This window comes from Aphis gossypii, chromosome 1 (assembly GCF_020184175.1).
Source record: "Aphis gossypii isolate Hap1 chromosome 1, ASM2018417v2, whole genome shotgun sequence".
Classification (NCBI taxonomy): Eukaryota; Metazoa; Arthropoda; class Insecta; order Hemiptera; family Aphididae; genus Aphis; species Aphis gossypii.
Genome location: NC_065530.1, coordinates 37359111 through 37386060, shown reverse-complemented (window position 1 = coordinate 37386060; position 26950 = coordinate 37359111). Strand labels below are relative to the sequence as shown.

General features: G+C 27.4%; 1 protein-coding gene across 7 annotated transcripts; it reads left to right on the top strand.

Moving 5' to 3' along the window:
* The first annotated feature begins 5303 nt into the window (after window positions 1-5303).
* Window positions 5304-26668, top strand: LOC114129896 (uncharacterized). Of its 7 annotated transcripts, none has more exons than XM_027994782.2 (18): window positions 13143-13626; window positions 17029-17092; window positions 18607-18802; window positions 18870-19083; window positions 19156-20095; window positions 20168-20444; window positions 20716-22785; window positions 23042-23163; window positions 23290-23436; window positions 23986-24078; window positions 24167-24613; window positions 24668-25007; window positions 25078-25244; window positions 25318-25635; window positions 25728-26007; window positions 26065-26196; window positions 26312-26377; window positions 26468-26668. In XM_027994782.2, the coding sequence occupies exons 1-17, from the start codon at window positions 13595-13597 to the stop codon at window positions 26356-26358; spliced, it is 5886 nt and encodes a 1961-aa protein (XP_027850583.2). In that variant the 5' UTR covers window positions 13143-13594; the 3' UTR covers window positions 26359-26377; window positions 26468-26668. The 7 variants fall into 7 exon arrangements, with proteins under 7 accessions (XP_050053501.1, XP_027850567.2, XP_050053502.1 ...); XM_027994791.2 differs by having other exon boundaries at window positions 13144-13626; window positions 26330-26377; XM_027994773.2 differs by lacking the exon at window positions 26312-26377 and having other exon boundaries at window positions 13144-13626.
* Window positions 26669-26950: the final 282 nt, after the last annotated feature.

The following is a 26950-nucleotide window of genomic DNA, read 5'->3' as shown; positions in this document are numbered from 1 at the left end:
AAATACGCCACTGAACCTCACTACCTATATATATATAAAGTTTTAAATAAAAGATGTTTCATGAAAGTATGTATGAATAAGTAAAATTTAGTGTAAGCAATTTATATTATTTTTTTAGTAAACTGCATATTTTTTAGAGGATGCATATTATTAAATCGAAAAAACCTCTGAACCTCAACAGTCAGTTCGAAAACTACAAGTAAAAATACGATATAATATACAATAAACATATATATATTAATTTAAGGGTTGAATATAGACAATATAGTATCCCACGGATGTATCGCTTTTCGTATTACGTTCAAAAATTGTGGTCGATCAACTAGACATTTTAAAGTAGATGATGGTAAATCAAGTAAATAATTATCACAGCCATCGGGCCAATCAAAATACGATAAAGCCTCTCGATAGGCTATGACGTAGCTGTTAGCAAATTAGCTAGGCTTTAGATTTAGCCTTTACGTACCCGACCTAACGCTTAGCGGCTTTGCAACACCTTACTCTATATTATTACCTTTTACCTCAATATTATGAACGAGATCATCAATTTGATCATTGAGATAATAATTATAGTGATTGCTCTCAATCTATTGCCATTTACCATCTACGTACATTATAGGGGTAATAACACTTAAACCTACCTAAAGTCTATAATACTCCTATTTTTAAATTTATGAGTAGATACACTAATTACCAGTAGAAATATTTGTAAATAATTGGTAACCATATGCGCTAACTTAAAGTATGTATGTTGTGGAAATATGCTGGTTAAATATTCAATATAGTCATAAAAACACAATACATACCATCTAAAATTAAATTTTTAAATTTGATTTACTGAAGAACATTTACAAACTCTATGACATAATATTATTATTGACCGTTACATCTATGCCCAGTTGCACAGAAATTTATTGGACCAATATAGTTTTGTGCAACCGGCCCTTAGCCATTTAGGCACACATTAATTTTCAGTAAATGCCAGTTTAATTTCCAGTATTACAGTAATTTATTTTTATATTGTAATTAAATATCAATCAATGTTATCACTTGTCTCTCAGACGATTGACGATGTACTTTTTATACGGGTAATAATTACGAGTATAATATTATTATTTATACACAGTTAAAAATAGATAACTATTTTTACTATAGTATAATAGACCAGTAGAATAATCATATAATGATAACTGTCATTGAGGAAATGTTGAATGTTTGAGTGTAATATATTAAATATTAATTTATTAATGACAACATTTCAAAACTTTCTACTATAAAATTAAAATTAAAATCCAATGGTTATAGGCATACTGACCGCATTGGATAGGTGTGGCCAAACTTTTTTTGGTCACAATCTACTAAAAATATACTTCACCTTTGTAGATCGACTTCCATAGAAAATTTTTTTTATCATTGAATAACTATTATTATTAAGAAACATATAGAGCGCGTGTCCCTAAAAACGAATTCTAACAATATGATCGACTTTGATATTGTCCACGATCGACCGGCCGATCATGATCGACTGTTTGGCCGCCCCTCGTATAGAACATAGGTACTGCACTACTGCAGCAGGGGCGCAGAGCGCAGGTTATATATAAATTGATAATCTATACGTTTTATACATTTAATCAACAAACTGATAACGAAAACAATAATAATTCAATATAAGTGTATACTGTATAACCATTTAGTTCGCATTCTAGGTTTTTACATTTCTTATAAATTCATTTTTTTTTTATTACAATAGCAGATAGCTGAAGAGCATAATAAACATATAGAAAATCCACAGCTAGAATAATTTTAAAAAAGCAAAAAAAAAATTGGCTTATTTGGAATCAGAATGACGTGAAATGAATTTATGTATAAAAATTAGATTCTATCTCACATATAAAAAAAGAAGCATATGTTTTAAAATCCGAGCCTTAGTAATAAATAATAATATACTCATGTAAAATATATGTTGGTTGTTGGTAATATATTGGTTTATGAACTTAGCCTTACGGACTATGGTAATATTGATAATAGAAAAATTACAATAATCAACATTTCACCAATAAAATACGTTTGAGCGTTTTATCTTAACTAGCAAGAATAAATTAATTTTAGAATTATAGCTTTGTATTTCATGCGTAAAATGTTAAATATAAGTAACTTGGTAGTGACGTACGCAATCTATCAAACTTGTTTTTTAGCAGTAGGTAGATCGACTAGATCGCGACCCAAAAATAATATTGTATTACGGTATAATTTATTATAAATAAATTACACAAAATGTTTTTATACTTTATGATGTTATATTGTTTCTCAGGGACATACGCAAAAAAAGATTTTTTGGGGGAGGGGGGGGGTGTTTTTGAAAATCAATTATTGAAAAGTAGAACTTTTTTTTCAAATTCTTTTGTACCCATCACGGCATCACGTGAATACACAATAGGTATAATTATATTTTATTTATAAATCCTGTTTAAGTATTTTTATTTTCATTAAAATTATATTAATTATTTTAATTTGTTAGAATTACATTTTTATTACAAAAACCAAATATTTCGGGGGCTGATTGAACATCCAAAACACCCCCCTTTGTGTAGTGTGTACGTCCCTATGTTTCTTTTTTATATAATCATTAGTTTGGTTTATAATTTATATTATAACACTAGACAATCTATAACTCAATGGGATTAACTCATAGCCCACAGACCGCTTATAATAGCTTGACACTAAAATATGATAAACAGACTTTTGACATACTTTATTTTTATTTTTATACTTATTTATCATTAGCTTCATCTATCAATATTTTATTCTTTTGGTTTGAATTGTTAAAATTCAACGTGGAAAATAAGCTTTCATAACTGTATAGTTGCAAATATTGAGTGTATTTGAAAAGGACCTCCTTTTTTCAAAATTAAAATATTAATTCAAGATATTACTTCAAGAAATGAGTCATTAAATCCTAAACTTTCAACATTTTTAGTTGGTAATTTATATTATTTAAGAATAATAAATAACTTTTTTAATATATTCTTTCCATTATATGCATGATTGATCAGAGGCGTGTCTAGGACCAAAATTTAGGACAGGCCTTGTTATAATATATAAATATTATTTTAAAATGCATATTTTGGGTATACTTAAAGGTTAAAAATCAGGATAGGCCTGGGCCTACCAGGCCTATCCGCTGGACACGCCTCTGTGATTGATCGAAAAACCTTTACAAATAATTTGTGTTATAAAAGTGTTGGTATAGTGAGCATGTGAAGCTTTATTATGTCTATAATTATTATTGATAGTTTTATTGACATTCGGGCGTCACTCATGCATGTAGATATTGTAGACTGAAAATCTTTAGCTAACAATCTAACATAAAAGGTATATTAAATTCATAGAGTAGTACTACTCTATGATTAGATTATAGACGTGCAGTTCTGTAAACCTGTCACCTGTAGACTAGTAAGTTATACTTAAATGTAAGTTACAATAAAAAAAAGTGCTGAAATATTGAATTTAGTGAACAGATAAATTAAAAATCTATTATTTATTCATAAATATATTATATATTTATAATATTTTATCATTTATATCATACTATGTTTAATATTTGTATATTGCATATTTGAATATATTATTATACAGAGTAATTATTTAAATGAATAATACTTATTTTAAAATATTTTTTGAAAATATTATTTTGTATAATTTTTAATAGAAGTCAAACAATATTTTTTAATATTTTATTAAGTTTTTACTTTTTTCAATGACAAAATACATTTTTAATTTCATATTCTGAGGTAAAAGCAGAATATTTTTCGGAGTATTTCAATAGTTCGATCTATAAAAATTAAATTTCAAACAAGTAGTTTATAATAGTTATAGTTTTTTTAAGTATTAGAAGTTTAGATGAGTGAAGTAGAAAACCAACATTTTTCGGTGTACCTAATCCTAAACTCCACACCGAGCATCAATAGGTAGAAGATATTACGTACCTTTCATCCATTCATAAATTACTCGTCCAAAATTGTATTTTTATAGTTTTCTAAAAATATTTTGTTTGAAATAAGGAATTATAAATGCATATTGTTATTCAACAAAATAAAAAAAATAAATATAACAATAAAAATAAAAAAAAATGTTTTTTAACAATCTAAACTTATGTAAAAAAATATTTACAAAAACGTAAATAATTAGTTTTTGAAATAATGATTAAACATTAGCATTCACTATAATATTAAATTGTTATGTGATCATACTGTAATAGTGATATTAGTGTATTAATATTAGCTGAATAAGAATCTATAAATAATACGTAAACACGAGTAAAAAAAGCACGAGTATAGATAAAAATACCCTATTATATAATTACTTTCATATGACTTCAACGGGGGAAGTTAACGATTGCAATTTGCAAGACTCGGACTCCAGTCCCCGGCATAAAAATTGAGCATTCTTACAAACTCATTGTTCCTATGCGTATCCAATTTAGTCAAATGGGGGTGTATAAAGGGTAGTAGTGGAACATCTCACCACAATTAACCACCAACAAGGAAAAATTATAAAAAAATGTCGCCGACGATATTATGGTAGTCGAATAAAAGCTAGCGCAGGGATTGAATATAATATCAATAATGATCGTGACGAATCGCGGACTCCAGCGTACCTGACGGGATCGTAATAATCATCATTATCGTAATGGTTGATATGATGGGGTAGGGAAGGGTAACCTGTAATACTTACTCGTACGTATACTGTATATTACCTATTATTATTATTATTACGAGGACGAGGCACGTCGGGTGGTCGTGCAGCTACCCCTCCCCCAAGCCACATGTCTTGAGTGGCGTTAATGTAATGTGTGTTCCACACCTGCCGGTCGTCGGCGGCGGCGTCGGACCCATTGGTTCCCAGGATGTGGCGGCGGGAAAAGAAAGAGAAATAAAAAAAAAAAAACCGTTGAGCCGCCGTTCGGAACGTGACTGCCGTCTCGGAGCGGAAATCCAAGGAGTCAAAGCCCGCGGGGGAGGGGAGAAAGCCAGTATAATATTTTATTGCCGGCGTGTTTCTTTGTGGCCCGCGTGCAGAGTTATAATAATAATAATAATAATAAGGCGACCCCGGCGTTACTCTATGGCGTGCCTTCTAGCCGGCGCCGCCGCCGCCGAAGCCGACAACCAGTTTTTGGGTTCAACAAGTTTGTCGGACGACCGGCGAGCGCGCGCACCGCGTATCTCGGCCGCCGATGCACTCCCACCACCGCCAATGCCGCCGCCGCCGCCGTGTAACCGTTGCCGCCACTGCTGACAAGGCACCGTACATAGTGGCGTGTGTAGTTGAACTGTTCGTTGCGTTCTCCGGCTACGAGTATTTTTTTTCCTTATTATTTCCTTCTTCTTCCTTTTACCCCAAACCCCACTCGGCACTCCGTCGAAACTCGAAATTCCTGCGTCCGTCCGTTTCGTGGTGTGCGCGCGTCGCGTGTGTACATAAATATTAATATAATATATTTCATTATTATCATCGTCGTACCTATCAGGAATTCTTACAGTGTCGGTTATTCTGTTTTTTTTTTTTTTTTTTTTTTTATATACGTCCGTTATAATATTATATTCATAATATATTATACACATATCGTCGAAATTCGTTTTTCGTCCGATTTCAGTGTGGCGGATGTGCGTGCAATGTGTTCGTGTTGTTTGTTCCGTGTTCAGTATAGTGCCAGATCACAGGATTAACGCGTAGGATTATCGTTCGTTGTTATGCCGGTGAACGTTTGGAACGGTAAGCGTACCTTTGTTAAAAAAACATCTCTCACCTTTTACCTATGTGTAGCATTATACGTACATAATAATGATATTATAAATCGTTTGACAACCTGGGCTTGTCTGATTGGACTGAAAATATTTCGTCGAATTTGCATTGGATTGTTTCGGACGGGTGTAATATTACAGTATTATAATATTATGTTGTTTAGTGTGCATGTATGTATGTGTGTGCGTGTGTGTGTGTGTGTGTGTGCGAGTGTGTTGGAATGCGAACAGTTTGCCCCCTAGAAATCATAGCCGTCCACCAACCGGCTACCCAGAGATTTCCTAGTGAATACTGAATTCCAAACACTGGTAATTGCATTCCCTGTGACAAGGTTGATGACTTTGTGTGTGTGTGCGCGCACGGAGCGTAGACTTTAATGCCCCGAGGCTGTAGAGTATTAATCGTAATCATAGAATAATATATTATGTAAATTCACGGTAACTGTGGGTTCTTCTAGGAGGTTTGCTAGTGTTTTTTCTTTTAATATTAATAGGAAGGTATTTATAATATTATAGTATAAATAATACTAAGCTCAGAATATGCGTAAATAATACCCGGATATTTTTAATATACCTACTGAAATTTCGAGTTTTGGGAATTAGTTATCTATTTAAATCTAAATTGAATACTTTTAATTTTATATTAAGGTATATTATTTACGATTATATTCATAGAATTTTGCAGTCTTTACTCTGTATGAGATGTTGGTACATACTTCGGTATTTTCTTACATTCCTCGGCCAAATATTCCTTCAATTGTTGGTTTTCTGCAGTACGTGTTTTTTTGAAAGGAATTGATTCCTGACAAAAGTCACATACCTGTAGGTTATAACGATGTATTGATGTACGAATAAGGTTTTTTCAATTTCTAAAAATAAATATGGTTATAAAAAAATTATTTTGTTAAATATTTGATTACGATACGTCACGGTATACTGTCAATTTCTTCTACAATATTTAATTTAACAGTATAGGTATTTGATAGTAATTAATACTTTATTACAAATTTAAGCGATTATTGAAGCGTGGGAAATTTTAATGAAATTAACGTGTAATTTTTAGTCTACATTAAGTATTTTATTTATTTTTTTTTAATTCGTTAATTAAATGAAAACCATTTTAATATTGGATAGCTAGTACAACGTATTATACTAGGTAGTTGATAGTATAAAAATATAACTAGTCTACAATGTTAATGCAGTTGAATTGTACTTATTATAATTGTACCTATTTACAAGTTATGTATGTATATTGTAAACTATAATAAATAATAAATGAATATACTATCTGTATTGTGAAATTGAAGTTTAAAAAAAAAACCATTATGTAGATAATTTATAGTAAATTCTGTGCTAAAATGTCTTATTTATACTTCGCGTTTTTATACGATTGGATTATTTCAACAGAAATGGTTTTATGATAAATTTGGATAATTTATGTTTTATGTGTATAGAAAATCAACTATTATAATACTATCCTATAATAATTTTTTTAAATGATCCAGGCAAGGGTATAATTGTCAATAAAACACTAATTTTTGGCCCGGCCCTACGTGGTTTGGAATATTTTATAAAATTATTATTTTTAATAAATAATAGATTATTTATTATTTCAAATGTAATAATAAAACAACAAAATATTTTAAAATTGTATTGTCTTACACAAATATTCTAGTATTTAATCTACCTTTTTAAAAATAGGTATTCTTTAGATCTAGAATGTACGAAAGTAGTAAAATAATAGGTAGGTACAAATATGTATTATTATATATTTTTATAGCGTATTATTTAGATTGTTTTTTTCTGTAAAGAAAAATAAGTAAACGAGAGAAGTGTAAAAAATATATTAATGAAACTATCGATAGAAGAAGCCGCGCCTATTATATTCTATAATATTTAATCTAGAAAATAAAATTGCTAAACGTACTTTAATATATAAATAAATAACTTAAAAAAAATATAACATAAAAATAAATAAAATAAAATTAAATAAAATCATTCTTCTTTTCTCATTTATTTATTTATTATATTATATTTGTGATGCAAATAAAAATATATTTATTAATTTATGGATATATTATATCAATTACCTGATACATTATATTTTGTATCATCATTAATTATTAAATATATTCTACACAATTTTAAAAATACAATTTTGACAAGTTAAATAAATTAAATTTACCTACCTAAAACTTTCCAGAATGTTGCAGATATTCACAGATATAGTTTTTATTGTTTCTTATAAAAAAATGATAATCTAAACTTCTTTGAATGAATTTGAAAATATTTTTAATCGTGTTAAGTAGATTATAGATATACGTGCTTCCATAAAATTTGACAAAAACAAATTAGGAAAAAACGAGGGAAAATAGCTTAAATTTTTTATATCGAGTTATATTAACTCGGTTTATATTTTCATATTCATTATTCGCAGTAAAAATTTAAATTGTTAACAGTATTATACAATAAAATAACGGTATTTTAGGTAAAATAGTATTATAATTACATTATTTTTTCAGTAACTCCAAATTATAAAGGTAAAACCCGGATTATTAAAATGATTAAATCAGATTATCAACATTTCGAAATGGAATATTGTTTTAATTATAATTTTAAAATAAATAATTAACAATAACAGTTATTATACAGGAATGAGTTATATTAAGTGTAGGTTATATTATTATTAGTTATAAATATTTGAACATTGATTATATTATAATATATACACAAATAATATTATAATATAATTTATTATATTTATTATATTATATTGTATAATATATAAATATACAATCAACGACTTAAATTTATATCAACGGTTAAGAATAAATTGTTTATTAAGTACTTATATATTGTACAATGTATTAAATTTTACGTTCACATTAATTTATTCTACTTGGTTATTTTTAAAATCAGATTTGTTGTATATAGAATTTAAAGGTAAAATTATTATCTCGATCATATTGGAAGCTTTTATTGATATTTTAATTACAAAGCATATTATGATTATTATAAAACTGTAAAATTAAATTTTAAAATGAACATAATTTGTTTCAAAAATTAAATAGATAATTTTCGAGATTATTTTGGACGTAAAATTGTGCATTTGTTAAACAGGACAAGACACGTCGTGGGTATTTCTTCATATTAGTTACGTAATATGTACTATATTCTAATGAAAAAAATTAAAATTATATTAATATAATTAAATATATAATTATGCCATTACTCATTAGTCACAATAGCCACTGATAATCCTTCCTCGTAATATAAAACGTTACTAATCTAAGATTAGGTATCTTGATTTCAAACACCACGTCACAATGTTATCAGCGCTTAGATTCAGGAAAATAATTTCTTATTCAAAATTATCTGGTGTACTATTTGGTGTTATAGTAATAACAATTTTTTTTGAGCTATTATTAGTTTTATTAATTGAGATTGAGAATTTAATATATATATTTGAAATACATTAAAAATATGAATCGAACTTTCATGCAGTAATAAGTTCTTATACCTAATGTAGAAGGTAAGGTACAATAAGCCAAAAAAAATAATTTTAAAATTTAGTTTGAATTTTTCCTATTGTTTTGTAAGATTATGACATGAGTCATACATTTATGTCTGTAGCCTGTTGGTACATTATTTTATAGAAATAAAATATGTATAATATATATTATACACTTATAGAATTATACTTACTTATAAAGTTGTATACAATTTATCTTACAGTAGTAAAAAATGTGCGTATTTCAGGATTTATTAAAATATGGAATTTAAAATGGAAATGGATCCTTGTTCAAATAATAAACATCCGTGTTATTTAATAATAATATACATAATTCTGTCTAAGTATAATGGCATAGTACTAATGACCAACGTATTATACGTTGTAAATGTGTATACTATATTTATTTATAAAACACGAAGTACAAGGTTATATAAAAATATTTTTGCAGAATTGCAGTGTAGTAAATAATAATATACTCATCTTATTTAGTAAACATAAAATATTAAAACTGTAAATTAGTAGTAATACAAAACTGTTTTTAATGCATAATTATTACTATTGTTATTATTTGTAATATTTATTAGCATTATGGCATTAGAATTTAATTAAATAATTAAATTTATTATACATTATAGTTTTTATACAATATGTGAACTTTTAAAGGAATAAGAAATATTAATTTAAGTTTGGGATACGAAAGTGTCATCAATAAGTGGATTCTTTAATTAAGATGTTCATATTATTATTATGTTTTTTAGTTTTAGTTTTACTAATAGCTCGTACTTTCATTGTGCAGATTATAAATAAAAATAAAAGTTAGGATACTATACAATCAAAATCAATAATAATAACCTCATAGGTATATTTTAATAAATATATTTGAACAGTATAATTTAAATTAATTTTACAGTTTATCCTATATACATTTCAAAATTATTTCTGGTAAATCCAAACGAATTATAATAAATTAACTTGAAACGTTATACGATGTCAGTGCACTATTTGTTTTTTTCTCTATGACACACGCCCCGTATAACAAATTAATGTTAGGTAGAAACAGGCAAACACTGCAACCTTACGTATTTTTTTGTTAGCTTTGATAAGAGTGAATTGACTCATTACCAAACTAACTAAACTTTATCTGTGTTTGTATCCACATTGAATTTATTATAATAATATATAAATTTTACTGTGGTATTTAACCATTATTAAGTTGTAATATTTTACATAGATATAACATGTATAAAAATTGAAGTATTGTAAAAAAGCCAATGTACGAAAGAATATAAAATTAACATTTTATATTAATATAAAACTATAATAACTGATAATAATATAATAACTTAGGTATTAATTCTAATAACCCAGAGTTGTTTCTGTTGAACGTAAATTTGGTATGTGCTTTGTGGGCCAGACTGCCAGAGTGAAAAAACAAATGGTGTGCTGATATGATAATTGCCGATAGGCATGTTTTTAGATTCTAACCGAAATTAGAATCGCACCTATATTAATTTAACAGTATGTTTTTTTCATTTAATTTGAGCCTAGCTTACTTTAAACCTCATTCTTCGATTTTAATGATAATTTATCCAAGTGTTCTAACTTCTATCGAGTTTACTACCTTACACAATATCATAATATAAATATTTGAATTTCGATTGTTTAATTTATTTGATATCATTATAAGTGCTACTGCGTTAATATTTTGACTATACAATATTTCCACTGAACTTAGGTTAGAATTTAGAATACAGGAAAAGTACTAGGTGTCGGTTAAGGTGCAGTGTATCTGTCGTTTAATAGGTGTTTTTTTAACTCACTATTATCTTGACTAACGTTTCCGTTAGTCAACGACCTCGTTTCTAACATTTAATTTTGTAATTTTCAATCAATAAACATTAATAAATAGAGTTAAAATTACTGTATCTATTTTTTGAAATGAATGTTAATAGTTCATAAATTTAAATATTGTCATCTGGGTTTCTCTTTCAAAATGCAAGCTTTACCTATTTACGGTTAAAAATCACTCGTCTGTTATTTAAAGATTCATTTAACAAGATGTATATATTTTTGTCGCATCGTTAACACGGCTCATTACCTTTCTAATTTTATCTTTTAACACACTACATTAATTGTACATCCATTATATATTTAACTTCGTTATCGTAGTAATAATAATATAATATTAGTACAACAGTACACACTTACACTGTTTTGTAGTAGTAGATTTGCAGTGTGAGCTGTTGTCCTAGATTAGATTTATTATATAGATCTTATTTTTTTAAATAAATTTGTTTACTCATTAGTCATTTTTTTACCTGTCTGACTGTATATTATATTTATGTATTATGATTAGGGATCGGAAGTTGTTGAATATTTGTGTGCTGTTAAATTTATCATTCGGTAATCTAGAAATTAGTATTTACGTAGTTCCATGACACTACAAAATAATAAGTATCTAAAGTTACACCTAGATCAAATTTTTAAATATTTGCTGATTTTTTAGTTTTAAGAATATATTTCTTTAAAAAGATAAAATATTGTTGGTGTTAAATAATATTAAATCTTGTATTATTTACTTACATATATTTATACCTAGAATGAAATAAAAAAACTTTTATGGCTTATAGGTTTTAGGTAGTTATTTCAATAATCATTTGTTTCAATCTCTTAATAAAATATTTTACGTTGAAATATGTTCTGGTTTTGATTTATTTTTAATTTTTATGTTTGCCAAATATTTATCCTTCTGTTAGAGAGAACACAGCGTGTAGTTGTGTAGGTACTGTCCTGTTTGATTACAGTTTTACACAATAAATTCTAAATACTAACCTATCTATTTCCCAGCTATATATAAGTGATTTTTAGTGAATATTATACTTTCCGTACAATATTAATAGGTATACAAATACAATATGCATTTATAGTTCTGTACTTCCGCAGTAAATAATATATTATTTAGTTGGTACGGTATAAAACGATACTAAACAAAGACCTTTATCGTTTTAAAAAAACAGACATTAAATGTATAATGTATACATTTTATACATTAGGTAAAGTTAAAATTTAAAAAGTGCAATTTACATTTTAATGACATTATTTTTTTATAATTTTTTTTTTATACATACAGTGGTTCTTTTTCAGTTTTTTGGCTATAATTTTTTTTTTAGATAATTTGAAATCATTAAAAAATACCATTACTTTATTTATAAAAATAAATAATTTGTATAAATAAAAGTATAAAGTAATGTGTCAGATTTTTTAAGATATAAAACTGATATTTTTATACAATACACTCGTATTTGATAATAATTAATTATTATATTAATTTATAGCATAACTGTCATTAATATGTTGTCTATACCCCTATTTGACGAAAATTCCCACGGAAAAAGTATTAATTTGCAAATGATTTTAGTAGTCATGGTTGGACTTAGGATATCAAAACAATAGCTGTAACTTCATCATATAAATTCTGTCTTAACTTTTTTCAAAGTAACTGGACTTTCCTTTTTTTCCAATTTATCCAAGTTTCTCTTTAATCGTTGAATAGTTTCACGCATTCTCATGAACATCGTTGTACCTATATACCTGATGGTTGCTTATACTGTACTTGGATAAATATGTTTTCTTATAGAAACCTCACCATGTCTATGTTTGTCAGTGGTTATGGACACAGAGACGACAAAACACAACAAGTGTATCTAGGCCACAGCATTTGGACGCATGTGCGAATCTGCTACCCACACTGTACCTCAGTTTTGCGCGCGCGCATGCGGACCCTTTTCCATCGCTTGGTAACATACGGAAAATTTTGTACAGTCGATCAGTGCATTTTCCAATGTGCCGCGCATCGGATAATCGAGCGACTAGCTCGTTAAAACGTTCTACGTATTCAATCGCTAGTTTTTAATCAAACTATTTCTCACGAGTTGTTTCTCTATATATATGCAATCGTATTTTGTTTTACTTTTTTCAAAAAATAAACTATGTTAATTTTTATTGTTTGTCATATTCTCAATCAATGGATGTAACAATATCATGACTCGAGTGTCACATGACCCATATTTTGTTCAATTAATTGGTCTAGAGGGTGGTTGTTGCGATTTATACGTAGCGCCATCCAAAAATGTTATTGTACTCTCGCCTTGAGTGTAACGACCGAACCGTTCGATACAATAATGTTGTAGTCCAAAGAAATTAAATACGCGTCAGAGTGGTTTCACAGCATTCCATCAATATAACAGCGTAGAATACGGCAAAATATCTACATACAATGTTTCCCTGTTTTTGGAATTTCTGGTCATGGTGAGTATAGTACGCGCTATGTATTTTGTGTGTCATATTGCAAATTACCATTTAATTTGAGCTTGTGTGTGTTTGTGTGCGTGTGTGTTTGTGTATTGTGTAACATATACTTATTACTTTTGGAGTATGTATAAAAATAATACACTGAAAATAGGTAGGTATACCGTTGTATGCGTGTATGTGTCAAGCACGCATGAATGAGTGCCAAGGTGTCGTAAAATACGTAAAATGTAAATGAGATTTACCATTATGCGGCTCATCGATAAATTGTTAGACAACTAGTTGACGATTATTATTTATATTATACCTATACATTATAAAATATATATTTTATTTCCTATTTATGTACCTACATTTAATTTATATCATTTTTAATCATTTAAAAAAAAAAATAAGTGATCGATAGAGACATAGAGTGATAACTGATAACTATAGATGAATTAATTACCTTCAAAAACCTAGAAATAAAAATTGAAATATTTTTTAAATATTCAGTGTTTTTATTAAGAAGTAGATACTTTTAATATGTATAGAACTATAGAATTACCTATACTATTACACGTAAAATATATTATATTATTTTTTTTTTCATTGAATTTTTAAAATAAACCACAATAATAACAATTTAATTAATATGGGCATAAAAAAATTTCAACGTTTCATTTGTAACAAATCGATAACAAATCAAAAATAATATCATCCCGATTTATTTGAAACTCAAATTATTGTCTACTGCGAAAAAATAATTTTTTTTTTAAATAGTTATTTAAAAGATGTATTATTTTTATCTCAAAGTACAACAAACATCATATAACTTGTACAGTTCACAAGAAATAATAAAGATAAACAAATGAACTATTTTCATGAAGAAACCACCCACAGTTATGAAATAATTTATTTTTGTCGATTTAATAAATCTTGTTACCATACTCGTATCATATTTATTTTAGAATTAGACATTAAAATATCTATAGGTAATGAAAACTATATTTTCGAGTGCATTTTCTAATCTATTTATTAGTATAAATAAATTATCTATAGGTCTATCTTAAGGTATTTCTTAATGTGTGGTCTACTGAAAAATATAATTGTGACTTACTGTTAAAACAATAAAATTTTAGTATTCAGTCTAGATAAAATACAAATATATATTTAATTCAGTGTATTTACGAAATAAGTAATTACTAAAACAAATATATTTATATTAGGTAGTAGGATTTGAACATAGATTTCTAATAAAAATGTCTACTTAGAGCTTTTATTTAATGTAATTTAAAAAAATGTATGATATACCCCATTAAATACTTATTCTTTAGCTTAAGCCTTAAGTATTATGTAATTTTAATCTTAAATCCCTCGACTGCTATTTAGTAAATTACTAATCTGCGTGAATTTGCTTGTTAAAAAAATTATTGTGTGTGAGACGTATTTTTTTTTTTTTATTAATAAGAATTTTATCGTAAAAAAAGATATTATCTTATAAAAAATACTTAATGAGCATTTAAATTACATGGGCTATTATGTAGATAGTGGGGGTAAATGCTAAGTCTGATATAATATCTCCGTTATCAGCATAATAAAATCAATTACTAAAGTATTATAATGCACCATTGTTGACTGTCACTATAGTCTAATTAAAATATTTATTTTGAATACAGCTAGTTACCAATTTTAATATTATTTCATTTTCTGTGTATATATGTACACAGTAAATATCTTAATATTATTTATTTTAATATAAGTTATTTATGCGTATTAATCATTCTAAATACGGTGTTTCTAAATAATTATTTAAATTTTTTATAATGTGTTAATTATATTAGAATGTCGAAGGAAATTACTATATTTGTATTAAACTTTATAGAATTTTATAAAATATAATGAGTATACGTCTTTGATGTAAAAATACGTGCAAATTGTTGTCATGTTGGGGTAAAAACGTCCCTGGTTTACAGGAGGGTCGTTATAAGGGGGCTTTTGTATACACCCTTGTTTATTGTGCGATGAAGCCTAATATTTTTAGAATTCTGGTCTTGAACATTGTCATACAAAATACACGAATAACTGTCTGAAATATAATACAATTGGAAACCCCTGAGTTTTAATGTCTTTTTGCTTATTTTAAACATGACGTGAAGATGTAATTTATGTTTTCTGCAATTCCTCCCAGAATTTTTTAATAAATAAAAATAAAATATAGATACCTTTTACATTTATAGTTCAATCATTAATATCTATATATTTTAAGAACAAATTCAATAATTTTTAAATTATATTTAAAATATACTCTGTAATTTGTTGTAGACTACAATTGTTAATTACAAAACAGAATTATAATACTTAATTTTAAATATTACCACCATTATTGATTATTCTATGAAGTAATGTTGTTACTTGTTATACTATTGTTGTTTTGTGTGTTTGTATACTAAAATTAATTATCGATAGTATAGCCTAATACGTTTATACATATAGCTGCTGACTGTAGATGATACAAATAAACACATAAAATATATTTAAAGTTAGAAAATACTATTTAGGATTTTTGTTTGACAGATTACAATTTTGAAAACTAATTAAAACTTTTTGACAACTACTAAGGCACGACCTCGGGCACGACTAAAGTTATTTTCGATATTATAAATTAACGCCGTAATTGAAGTTGAATGAATACCTAAATAAAATTCAAAAATTCTTGTTTTCTTAAATTGTATATTTTTTTAATGTAAAATTTTAATATCAAAATTAACTCAATTATTTTTTATCTAACACTATGAAAAATAATTAAAACTTGTTTGCAATGTTTAAATTTAAATCCATTTATTCTAAATCTACTAATTTTGTCTATCATTTGGATTTTTTGTCATTTGTTTTATGTGTCGTAAATTCGATAATATCTTTATCTTGATACAAACCTAAGCTTATTGTTTATTCTGTAATTAATAAAACAATAAACAAAAGTTATGTAGATTTATGGAAAATGTTCAAACTTAAAACTTATTTTAAACGTTTTGTTATAACTTGTAATAATAAAGAGTTCTGTATTTATAGATTATACGAGCTTATGACCATATATATATATAAATACATTTGTTTAGCCTTATCGTAAATTATAATTAATAAAGAATTAAAAATTAAAAGTCCTAATTATTGGACATTTTTTTCTGTTAAAACTATACGCAAAGTAGATATTTTACTAAGCCACTAAGGTATATATTTTAAAAACATGTAATGCACTATTACACCATAGGTACCTAGCCCATATAATAAATTAAGATTATATTTTTTTTATTGAAAATTATAATATAACATTAATTTTAATTAATGGTATTGTTCATTGATTAATTTATTGTTGTCAATTAAAATGTTAAACAAATTAAACTTAACATTTAAAAATTTTAGGGTAGAACCAGCTACAACGTCGGCGGCAAATTCCACAGTTGTTACAATGGCCACATTAAAAAAGGTAAGGAAAATAAACTATTTTAATGAAATTAATATTTGTTGAATTTCAAGATTCTAATAGCATAATATAAATACAGTTTTAATTAGTTATATTCATTTTTTATTAAATATATAATGTTAGTATCTGAAGATAATAAATCTGATTATTTGAATGTAGTGGAAAACAAGAAATTACAATATCTAATACAGAATATATTCTTCCTAAGAAAGATGACCTTGTACTTTAAGAAAACATGACCACCTGTTATGATAGATATTAAAAAACCATCATGACATGTACACTCTTTTTTCTTGTTTGAAAAAAAAATAATCCCAAGATATTGTAACAATTCACTGAACCGTGATTTGTATATTGGGAGGGGTGACTGGGTATTTTTGTAATATCTTTCATGCTATGATTTATTTCTGACAAGATTTTTTTACGTTTGATTATATTTTCAATTAATAAAATAAAATAATACCTTAACAAATATTATATAATATGTATACCTACCAATCAAACTTTTAACGTATAACAGGGGTGGCTAAACAGTCAATCACAGACAATTTCAAAGTTAATCATGTTAGAATTTATTTTTAGGGCCACTCACCCTATATGTTTCTTAATAATTATAGTTATTTAATAATAAAAAAAATTTTCTATGGAAGTCGATCCTCAAAAGTAAAGTATATTTTTAGTAGATCATGACCAAAAAAAGTTTGTCTACTCCTGACGTATATCATAGCAAATTTAAGTTCAGTAGAAAACTTTTGTGATGTTAGTTTTAATATTATAGTTAATTTACATATTATCAAATTTGAAGGTAAGAGTATTTTTTAGGAAATTTCATATGCTCTTATTGATATTATAATTTTAAAATGACTTATGAATATTTTAAAGTTGTAATATTTTATATAGCTGTAGCTCACTTTAAAATGAAAGAATTTCCTAGATAATATTTTTAACTTTAAATTTGATGATAGGTAAATTTACTTTGATAAAGCCAACATTATAAAATGTGTTCTGTTGAACGCAAATTTGCTATAATGTACACAAAATTATTTTAAATTGATATATTATTTTGATAAAAATTTGATACATTTTTATATACTTTTAAAAATAAAATAAAATAATGTTAGAAGGAATCTTTAAATTTAATTAATTAACTTAAAAAAAATAATCAATCCTAATATAAAAAAATATTCAAATCAATTTATTAATAGGGCAATATTTGCCTATTTGAGAAATAAATGGTAGTAAATCATTGAGCATCTACCATTTTAATATTTTTCACAATTTAGGAAAAGTAAATAGTGTTTTTCCAAAATGTATTATTATTATATTATAATTAAAAATTATAAAAGTTAAATGTATAATAGTGTATAACTTTTGATTTAATGTTTGTTGATTTTTTACAAACATTTATTTTATAAAATACATGAATTATATCATTAATGATAATTTAATAATTATTAATAACATATGATTAATTATTAAGCATTAGTGTCTTAATAAGAGTTTTTGATAAATTTTAGAACTCTGTTGTGGTCACCCAACCTATGAGAAGAGCTATGATTGGATCTAGTCCTTTAAAATCGCCTCTGATCAAAAGACCACCATCTGCTTCTGTTACATTACAAGGTTGGCTTTACAAGCAAGGAAGTGAAGGTTTAATGTTATGGAAGAAACGGTGGTTTGTTCTTTCTGAATACTGTCTTTTTTATTATAAAAGTAAGTCCCTGTTAAAAATACTAATTTAAGAATTTAAATAATTTTGTTTGTTTTTTTGTTGGTTTAGATGAAGAGGAAGAAAAACTTTTAGGTTCTATATTATTACCTTCTTATAAAATATCCCCGTGTTGTCCATCAGAAGATAAAGTTTACAGAAAATTTAGCTTTAAAGCTGAGCATGATAACATGAGAACATATTATTTTGCTGCAGATACCAGAGAACTTATGGTTCAGTGGATGAATGCTTTAAGCTTGGCATCAATTCTACAACAAAACAATGGGTAATTATTTGTGTTTAATAAACTAAAGTATAATTTTATATGGTTTTAATTTAAAAATATTGTATTTAATAGCAGGTATAATGAACGAAACAACACAAAACGATCCCATTATATTAATCAGTTAGATGCTATGGATTCAGGATTCTTAAGTTCATCTTTCTATTCAACACCACGGTCATATTACAACAATGATATATCTTACAAAGCTCAAAACAATCAAATTGCTCAACCTCTTTATGCCAATGCGCCCCCAAAGCCAAGACGTGTGACTGAACCACATGAAGATCATCCTCAAATAGCTCAACCCCAGTATAAGCCATTATCCCTAGTCCAAAATTTAAATAGGTCTCAATTAAATAATTCTGAACGTCGAACACCTGATACATATGGACGTCATGATGTCAAGTATTCTAACCATAGCGAGTATGAAGAGGTTATTGATGAATATGTACCAAGCCCTGTTAAATATAGAGAAAAAAAATATTCTTATAGACCTCATAGTGCAGATTTTTTAGAATATGATGTAAGACGTGCCTATCAGACACCGACCCCAAGCACTAATTCTTCATATAAATCTCCAGAATATTACAATACAGTAAAACATGTTAAAAGACCAAAATCTAGTTTAGATTTTGTAGATAATTCAGATAGTTATTGGTCAGAAAATGCATATGCAGAAAAAATGAGACAAGCTTCTCAGAGTTTGAGTAAAGAGACAAATTTAAATCGCACAACAGCTTTATCATTGAGGCAACTTGGAATTTATCTGAATGACATAAAAGCTGAGCCAGTAGATGGGTCTTCCGCACAAATGAAAAGTCATCGAAATTATATTAAAGAACAAGAAAAAAGGTGGAGTGAATATGTTAACTCATTTAATAGGTCAGCTAGTGCTAGAGTTGCTAGGAATGCTGATAAGCGTAATTACGAACAAAATGAACATAAAAGAAGTACTAGCTTACAAAGAAGAAATAGCATTGACTCTAGAGATAAAGAACGAAAATCACAGCAGGTTAGTTGAATGAACTGTTTCAACATTTTCTTTAAACAAAATAAAAAAATATTATTAATAATTTATTTTTAGAGAGAAGAATCTATGAAACGTCTTTTAGATTGGAAACAACGAATGCTTCAATCTACTTTAACTCGCAAGTCTTCTGGGTCTTCTAATCGTGGTTCAGCTCAAAATGAATTATCTAAGTATTACAAAAAAATAACTGATAGTCGACTTAAAAATGAAGAAAAAACTATTGTAAATTGTACTAATAATTTCTACAATAGCAAGTATAACAACGACAGTTTTAGTTATTCTAAGAATGACTTGACAATTGAAAATGATTTCAACTATTCTGATGATGAAGGTAAGATAAATATTATTTCTATATTATCAGCTTACTTTTAATATAAAATAAGTTAAGCAATTCTAATAACTAAATTTGTAGAATGCCTTTATTTGTGGTAAATATATTCTTCTTATTCTGTCGACTAACTTTAAGTAGTAATTATATTTTAACCCAATATTTACAAATGGATGATGTCCTTTAAGGATTTGTCCGAAGCTCGCTCTAACTGCATGTGCAAGAATATTTTACAATGGATTATTTAACAATTTTGGAAAATTATTTATCCTAGAAGTTAAAGAAAGAGAAAGTCAAGTAGACACTCCAGTATCAGCAGTAAAAAATGTCCATGAAATCACCCCAGACTCAAAATACACCAACACAATTAATTTTTATACCAAACCAGTAATCAAGCAAAATCTATCTGATGAGACTGCAAGTTCAACAAATTCTTATTTTAAAGATGATACATTATTAGTAGATAGTAGACATTCAGACAGTGGATACGACACTTTACAAATGGGAAGTGTTCTTTCATCTAAAGATCCTGATATTGATCGTCTATTAAAATTTGATTTTGGTAAGAAAACAAATGGAATACAAAATCTTATTAAAAACTTTGAATTTAATGATATGAAAGAACCACTTCAGTCATCTTCATATAGTTCTAATGAAGCACAAATTTCTTCATTGAAAAAAGAAGATATTAGGTATTCAACAGCCCAAAATCCTCAATCTGTAAGAGACCTATTAGCAAATTTTGAAAAAAAAAATGAACGTTGTGTATTTAGTGACACAGAAACACTGCTATATGAAACATCAAGTGATACAGAACCTATTGAACCTATTATACCAAATTCAAAGCGCACTGAAGCACTATCAACGGACGAAGATGATCCAGAAGTTGTAGATGTGTTAAGACAAAAAGCTGATCCAAATGACGAACAGTACTATTTACCTATGACACCATCCAAAAAGTCAGCATTAGAAGAAGATATTTCTAAATCTAAGTTAGTGATCGTTGATACTGAAGATCAAGAAAATTATGTTGAAATGACACAAAATTCTAAACCCATACTTGCTCCATCACCTAAACTAGACAAAAAATCACATTATGAATATATTGCTTATAAAAATAATTCTAATTATGAACCAGTTTATACAGAGGTAAAAAATAAAATGTTACCTGATATTCTCAAGTCATCTACTAATGTTAATAATTCAATCAAATCAGATAGCTCAGATGCTGACGATGAAGCCTCAAAAGATTTAGACTCACTTGATACCCCTTGTCATCCTAGATTTAGTTTATCTGATACATTTAGACCTGCTTCTTATTATTTAGGAGCTGCAACTAATGAAGATACCCATGACTCTTCAGATAGTGATTTAGTTTCTCCACCACCCATGAACTTTGATAAAGACAATGAGCTTAAATCTATTAGAAAAAAAATGGAATCACTTATACAATCTGCTTCTGAATCAGATTCTGATTCTGGTAAAAAAGAAAAACAAACAGCCTTTAGTGGAGACTTGGATTCAATTGGAAGTAGAAATGGCATGTATGAAATAGATATAAATTTAGATGATTACCTTGATAAACAGAATATAGAAGAATGTGATAGGTTCTATGAAAATTATTGCAAAAGTTTAGAGAGTAGACGATTAGAAAATTCTGAACCACTACCTGGTGCCCCTTATTATTATTCAGACATTTCAAATGGAAATCTGAGATCACTGACTCCAGAGCCACAAGGTGCAGAAGGATTTACAATGCGTCGTCGAAGTCGTTCACTTGAAGGTGTAATTGATGATAGCGTTTATTGTAATTTAGAACCTAGAAAATGTACCTCTCCTAAAGAGGCAATATCACGATTATTACGCACCGCTGAAATGAAATCACCTAGAGCAACTGAATTGGCTATTGTAAATTTACCATTGAGGTCAAGGTCTTTAGATAATTTGGATGCTGAGCCTGAAAAAAAAACTGGGCGTCAAAGTGCTGATATTTTGAATAGCAAAAGAAATGAAGCGATGTATGTTAATGAAGCAGTATTTGACCGTCATAAAGAATATAAGGATGATTACCGGTCTGTTAAGAAGGGTAGATGCAAGAGTGGATCCCAGTCTTTTTTAGAGGAGGGCCTATACCCGATGACCCGGCCACCATCAATGGAACAACTGGACAGGGAGAAACTAAGACAGTGGGACCTCATGTCCACTGTCCCTGCCGTGATGTTGGGTGCAACGCGCGTGTACAGTCGTACTTCAGAGAGACAAGTGATATTGACGCCTGCCGAATCAAACACAAGGCCGCCATCGCTAAGTCGCCGTTCAGACGAAACACCAACAAGCTCGCCAGGTTATTAAATAAAAAAAATTTTTCCTCTTTTATAAATTTAAAAATAATAATAATAAAATTTATAGGTTATATAAAAGTTATATTATTAGTTGACTATTAATGTGTACATTTTAGCAGTTATGATTATAAGTATCAATATCGGTATGATGTATACAGGTTTTATAAGCTAAGGTATCAATTAATACTGATTAGTGACTTAATGTATGAAATTTAATGAATTAATATTTTAATACTGTCTATCATATTTATTTCATAGTGTCCGGTTGCGGATCAGCGATTGGACAAGGTCCAGTTCATCGAGAGTACCAAGAAATCAATAAAATGATAAATGAAACAATGGGCAGTAAAAATATTTATTCCAGTAATAGAAATATTAGAGTAAGTTATGTTAAATTCATAATTTTCCAAAAAATTTATTGATATTAGAGTTATGCTTAATTTTGTTTTATTGCAATTTTTATTTATTTTATTTTATTATTTCTTTATATACATTTAAATCATTAGAATAGTCAATGGAACTTGACAGTTTCTGCTGGTGAGCTTCTAGGCCAAACGCATGAAGAATTAGTTTTATTATTGATTCAGTTAAGAAGGCAAAGAGTTTCTATTTGTAAAGCAATGGAAATGTGCCATAATGATATTGAGACCCAGGTTTGTTTAGTTATTCTGTAATTTATAAATGCTTATGTCTGATATGAATGATTCTTTACAATATAATATTTATTTTTAGAATTTTTATTAGTATTTTTTTACTTTTTTTTTTAATACAAATAGAGTTAATAGTTCTAAAAAAACTTTAAAATATTCTCTTTAGATGTCACCACACTGATATGTTTTGTCTTTCTCATTTCATATAGTTTTATACAAACAGCATACCGAATTTTCGTTCAGCGGAATTAATTTTATGCTATTAGCTCTATAATATTAAAGCTAATGCCTAATAGCATAAAATTTGTATAAGTAATTTATTTGTTAAAATTCAACTTTTTTATAACAACTATTTCTGTTTGGTATTTGTAACTTCATTTATACACATTTTTATTTTTTATAATATATTAAATAATGTAATATTGAATTAAATTTTTCATTTAATTAAAATTTGAAAAGTATTTAATTTAAAATGTTATATTTGCTTATGTTTCCATGTATGTTTAGTTTTATTGAATATTACTTTAAACATTATTATTATTATTATTTTAGACAAGATTGACTGAGCTGGATACTCCAACTAAAATAGAAAACTTGCAAAGATTGGATGAATTAAAAAAACATCTGTTGGAACTTGAAAAACAAGTAATTTAAATTAATGAATTCTATAATTCAAATGTTTCAAATAATAGTTGTGTGTAATTATATTGTGTTTTTTTATAAATTTTAATAGTATGAAAAAGGAAAACCTCTTGTAAACCTTGTTGATAATATGGTAAAATTGGGTTCATTGTATCAAGCTGGATCTGCTCTTGAAAATCCTGATGGACTCTCTACACCAACTATATTAAAAGAGCGCCTGGAGTTCAATGATAAAGTACAAGAAAAACGTCTACTAGCAGAAGAAAATAAAGAATGGCAACGAATAAAACCAAATGTTAACGATCTACAGGAAAAAGTTGATAGATTATATGATTTAGATCAATTGATGCTAGAAGAATCTGGAAATTTATTACATTTAAGACAAGATAAAGAATTATTAGAGAAAGCTTTAGGTGGCCTTAGGCATAAAATGCAAGGTGTTCATAGTCCAGCTGAGGAGGAACGTTATAGAAGACAGCAACATGTATTGGAACGTGAATTGAGCTCAGTTAGATCCGTATTAGCTAATAATTCTAAGGTAATATTATAATTATTATATTTTGGTTTTAAATAACTTATATTCTGTTTTTAGAAACTGGAAGAAACAGTTGCATCAAATGCAAGATTAGAATCAGAATTGGTAGTCTTACGACAAAAACTGCAGTCTTCAAGACGCGTACCAGATACAGGCGCAGGAGGTCCAACTGTAGCTGCACTAGAAGCAGAACTTAGAAGAGTACAATTATTAGTTGGAGATTTACAACGGCAACGTGAAGATTTAAGTGTTCAAGTTCGACAGCTTACAGAAAAATCAAACACATTATCTATGCAAATGAATAGTGATGAAAATGAAATAAGGGGTAAGAAAAGACCTGCAAATGATTCATGGATTGAAACAGATTTAGATGACTCAATTCAAGAGGATAAAAAATGTAAATTACATCTAAATTTAAATATTTTTAATGTTCTTAATAAAATTGGATCATTTTCATTTCCTTTTAGTTAACACTCCAAGAGAAAAACCACAAGAAATAAAAACAGTGAGAATTGTCAAAAGAGAATCAGAGAGGCGACAGAGAGATAGAGATAAATGTGGTGGTAATATTGGTCTTCCGTTAACAAGTGTTAGTGTTAAATGTGTACCTGTTATTGAAGAACCTGACTATAGAGTAAGGAATAAATTATTTTTATAATTTTATGTATTTATGCAATTGTTTTCTAACGGTTTTTGACTATTTGCAGATTGAAGATAATTATGTTAAAAAACTATCAGCACAAGAACAATTATTTGGCACAACAAACCCAGAAAATATTTCATATGATATGTATCCAAATTATAGTGTTGAAGATCGTTCTATGCTTCCAAAAGATGATGCACCTTTATCACCAGTATATCAGAGTGAAGCAGCCAGACAAATTGTACAAGAATTATCGAAAAAAGATCAAAACTATAATATTGAGCAAAATGAATCATTGACCAAAAGACTGGTACCAAGAGAAAAGCGTAGACATCACACTGTCACAAGTGTTAGACCATTCTCTATTACAGAACCTTACAATGTAAATTTTTAAAATATAATAGTTTACATATTTTGTATTATACTGCATTTAACAATAATAGATATTATTTATTTAAAATTATTAACTTTTAGAGAGACGGTGGTTGGAGAGCTCGAGATGATGTAGACATGGAACGAGCTCTAAGGCCTGGTGCTCCTGATGTGGTTCGATCTACAATGAATAAGACTGATCCTGCAAAATTTAGTGCAGAAACCATAGATAGTATATTAGGAACACCTGGAAAAATATGTATACCAGAACGTTATATTCCAGAATCGGCTCCTGTGTCGCCAGACGAACGCAAAAAGAGAATGCACAAAGCTGAAGCTATTAGAAAAATGTTGTCAGAATCTACTCCTATACTTACTACAGGTACAACTGTGTTCTTAATATTAATGTATGTATACTTATTGATTGATTATTATTTAGAAGGAGAAAATGATGAATACACTACCGTCGGTAGAAAAAAGATGATTGAAGAAAAAAAGCAAAGAGACCATTTGTTACAATTGAATCAAATACTGGCACAACAAGTTATGGAGAAGAGCAAATCAGTTGCTTGTAAGTTTAACCTAAGTATTCATAAAATAAGTTTTATAAATGCATGAGTTTTTATGTTTTTGTTTTTGTTTTTATGTTTTTTTTTTTTGTGTTTTTATCTACCCTGCTTGAGTAGTCACACGTTTTGTTGTAGGTGCAAGTCCCACAAATACTAGAGACTGATTGATTAAATAGCATGAAGGTGTGTTTAAAATTGTTTGACTATTGTTGTTTTATTATTTTTTTTTTTATTCGAAAAACAAAAAATTAATTCTAATATTTTTATTTGTAGTGAATGCAATGGCTCAAGTGGGTAATATAAAACGGTATTCACTAGATGATGATGAACGAGAATTATCACCAGAAGAACCTCTTCCATTATACCAGCAAAGAGAAAACTTTTATTCTTAAGATATTAATTAAAAATATTTAGGGTTGTGTACCTGAAATGTTTAGGTTGTATAATGCAAAATAATTAGACTTTGAACTGTTAAAAATATTTTAATTTTTGTTGTATAGTTTTATAGATATTGATGTTTTAATAATGTGGATAACATATTGACAAAAAGTATTATAACTTAATAAGTTAATTAATTATTATTATCATTTGTAAATAAACATTTTAGATTTATTTAATATTTCTTCAATGATTTAGGAAAAAGATATTTTAGTTTTTATTATTTATTTATTTAATTTGAATATTTTTTATTAAAAAAAATTATAACTATTACTATATAATATGTATAATTTTTTACATATATATATATAATAAACA

Bases quoted from the DNA above. Each gene is read 5' to 3' on its own strand.
- LOC114129896 (XM_027994758.2), top strand. From the start codon at position 13,595: ATGTTTCCCTGTTTTTGGAATTTCTGGTCATG. The intron at 19,084-19,155 runs GTAATTATTTGT...TGTATTTAATAG, and splicing joins ATTCTACAACAAAACAATGG to CAGGTATAATGAACGAAACA. The intron at 22,786-23,041 runs GTTATTAAATAA...TTTATTTCATAG, and splicing joins AACACCAACAAGCTCGCCAG to TGTCCGGTTGCGGATCAGCG.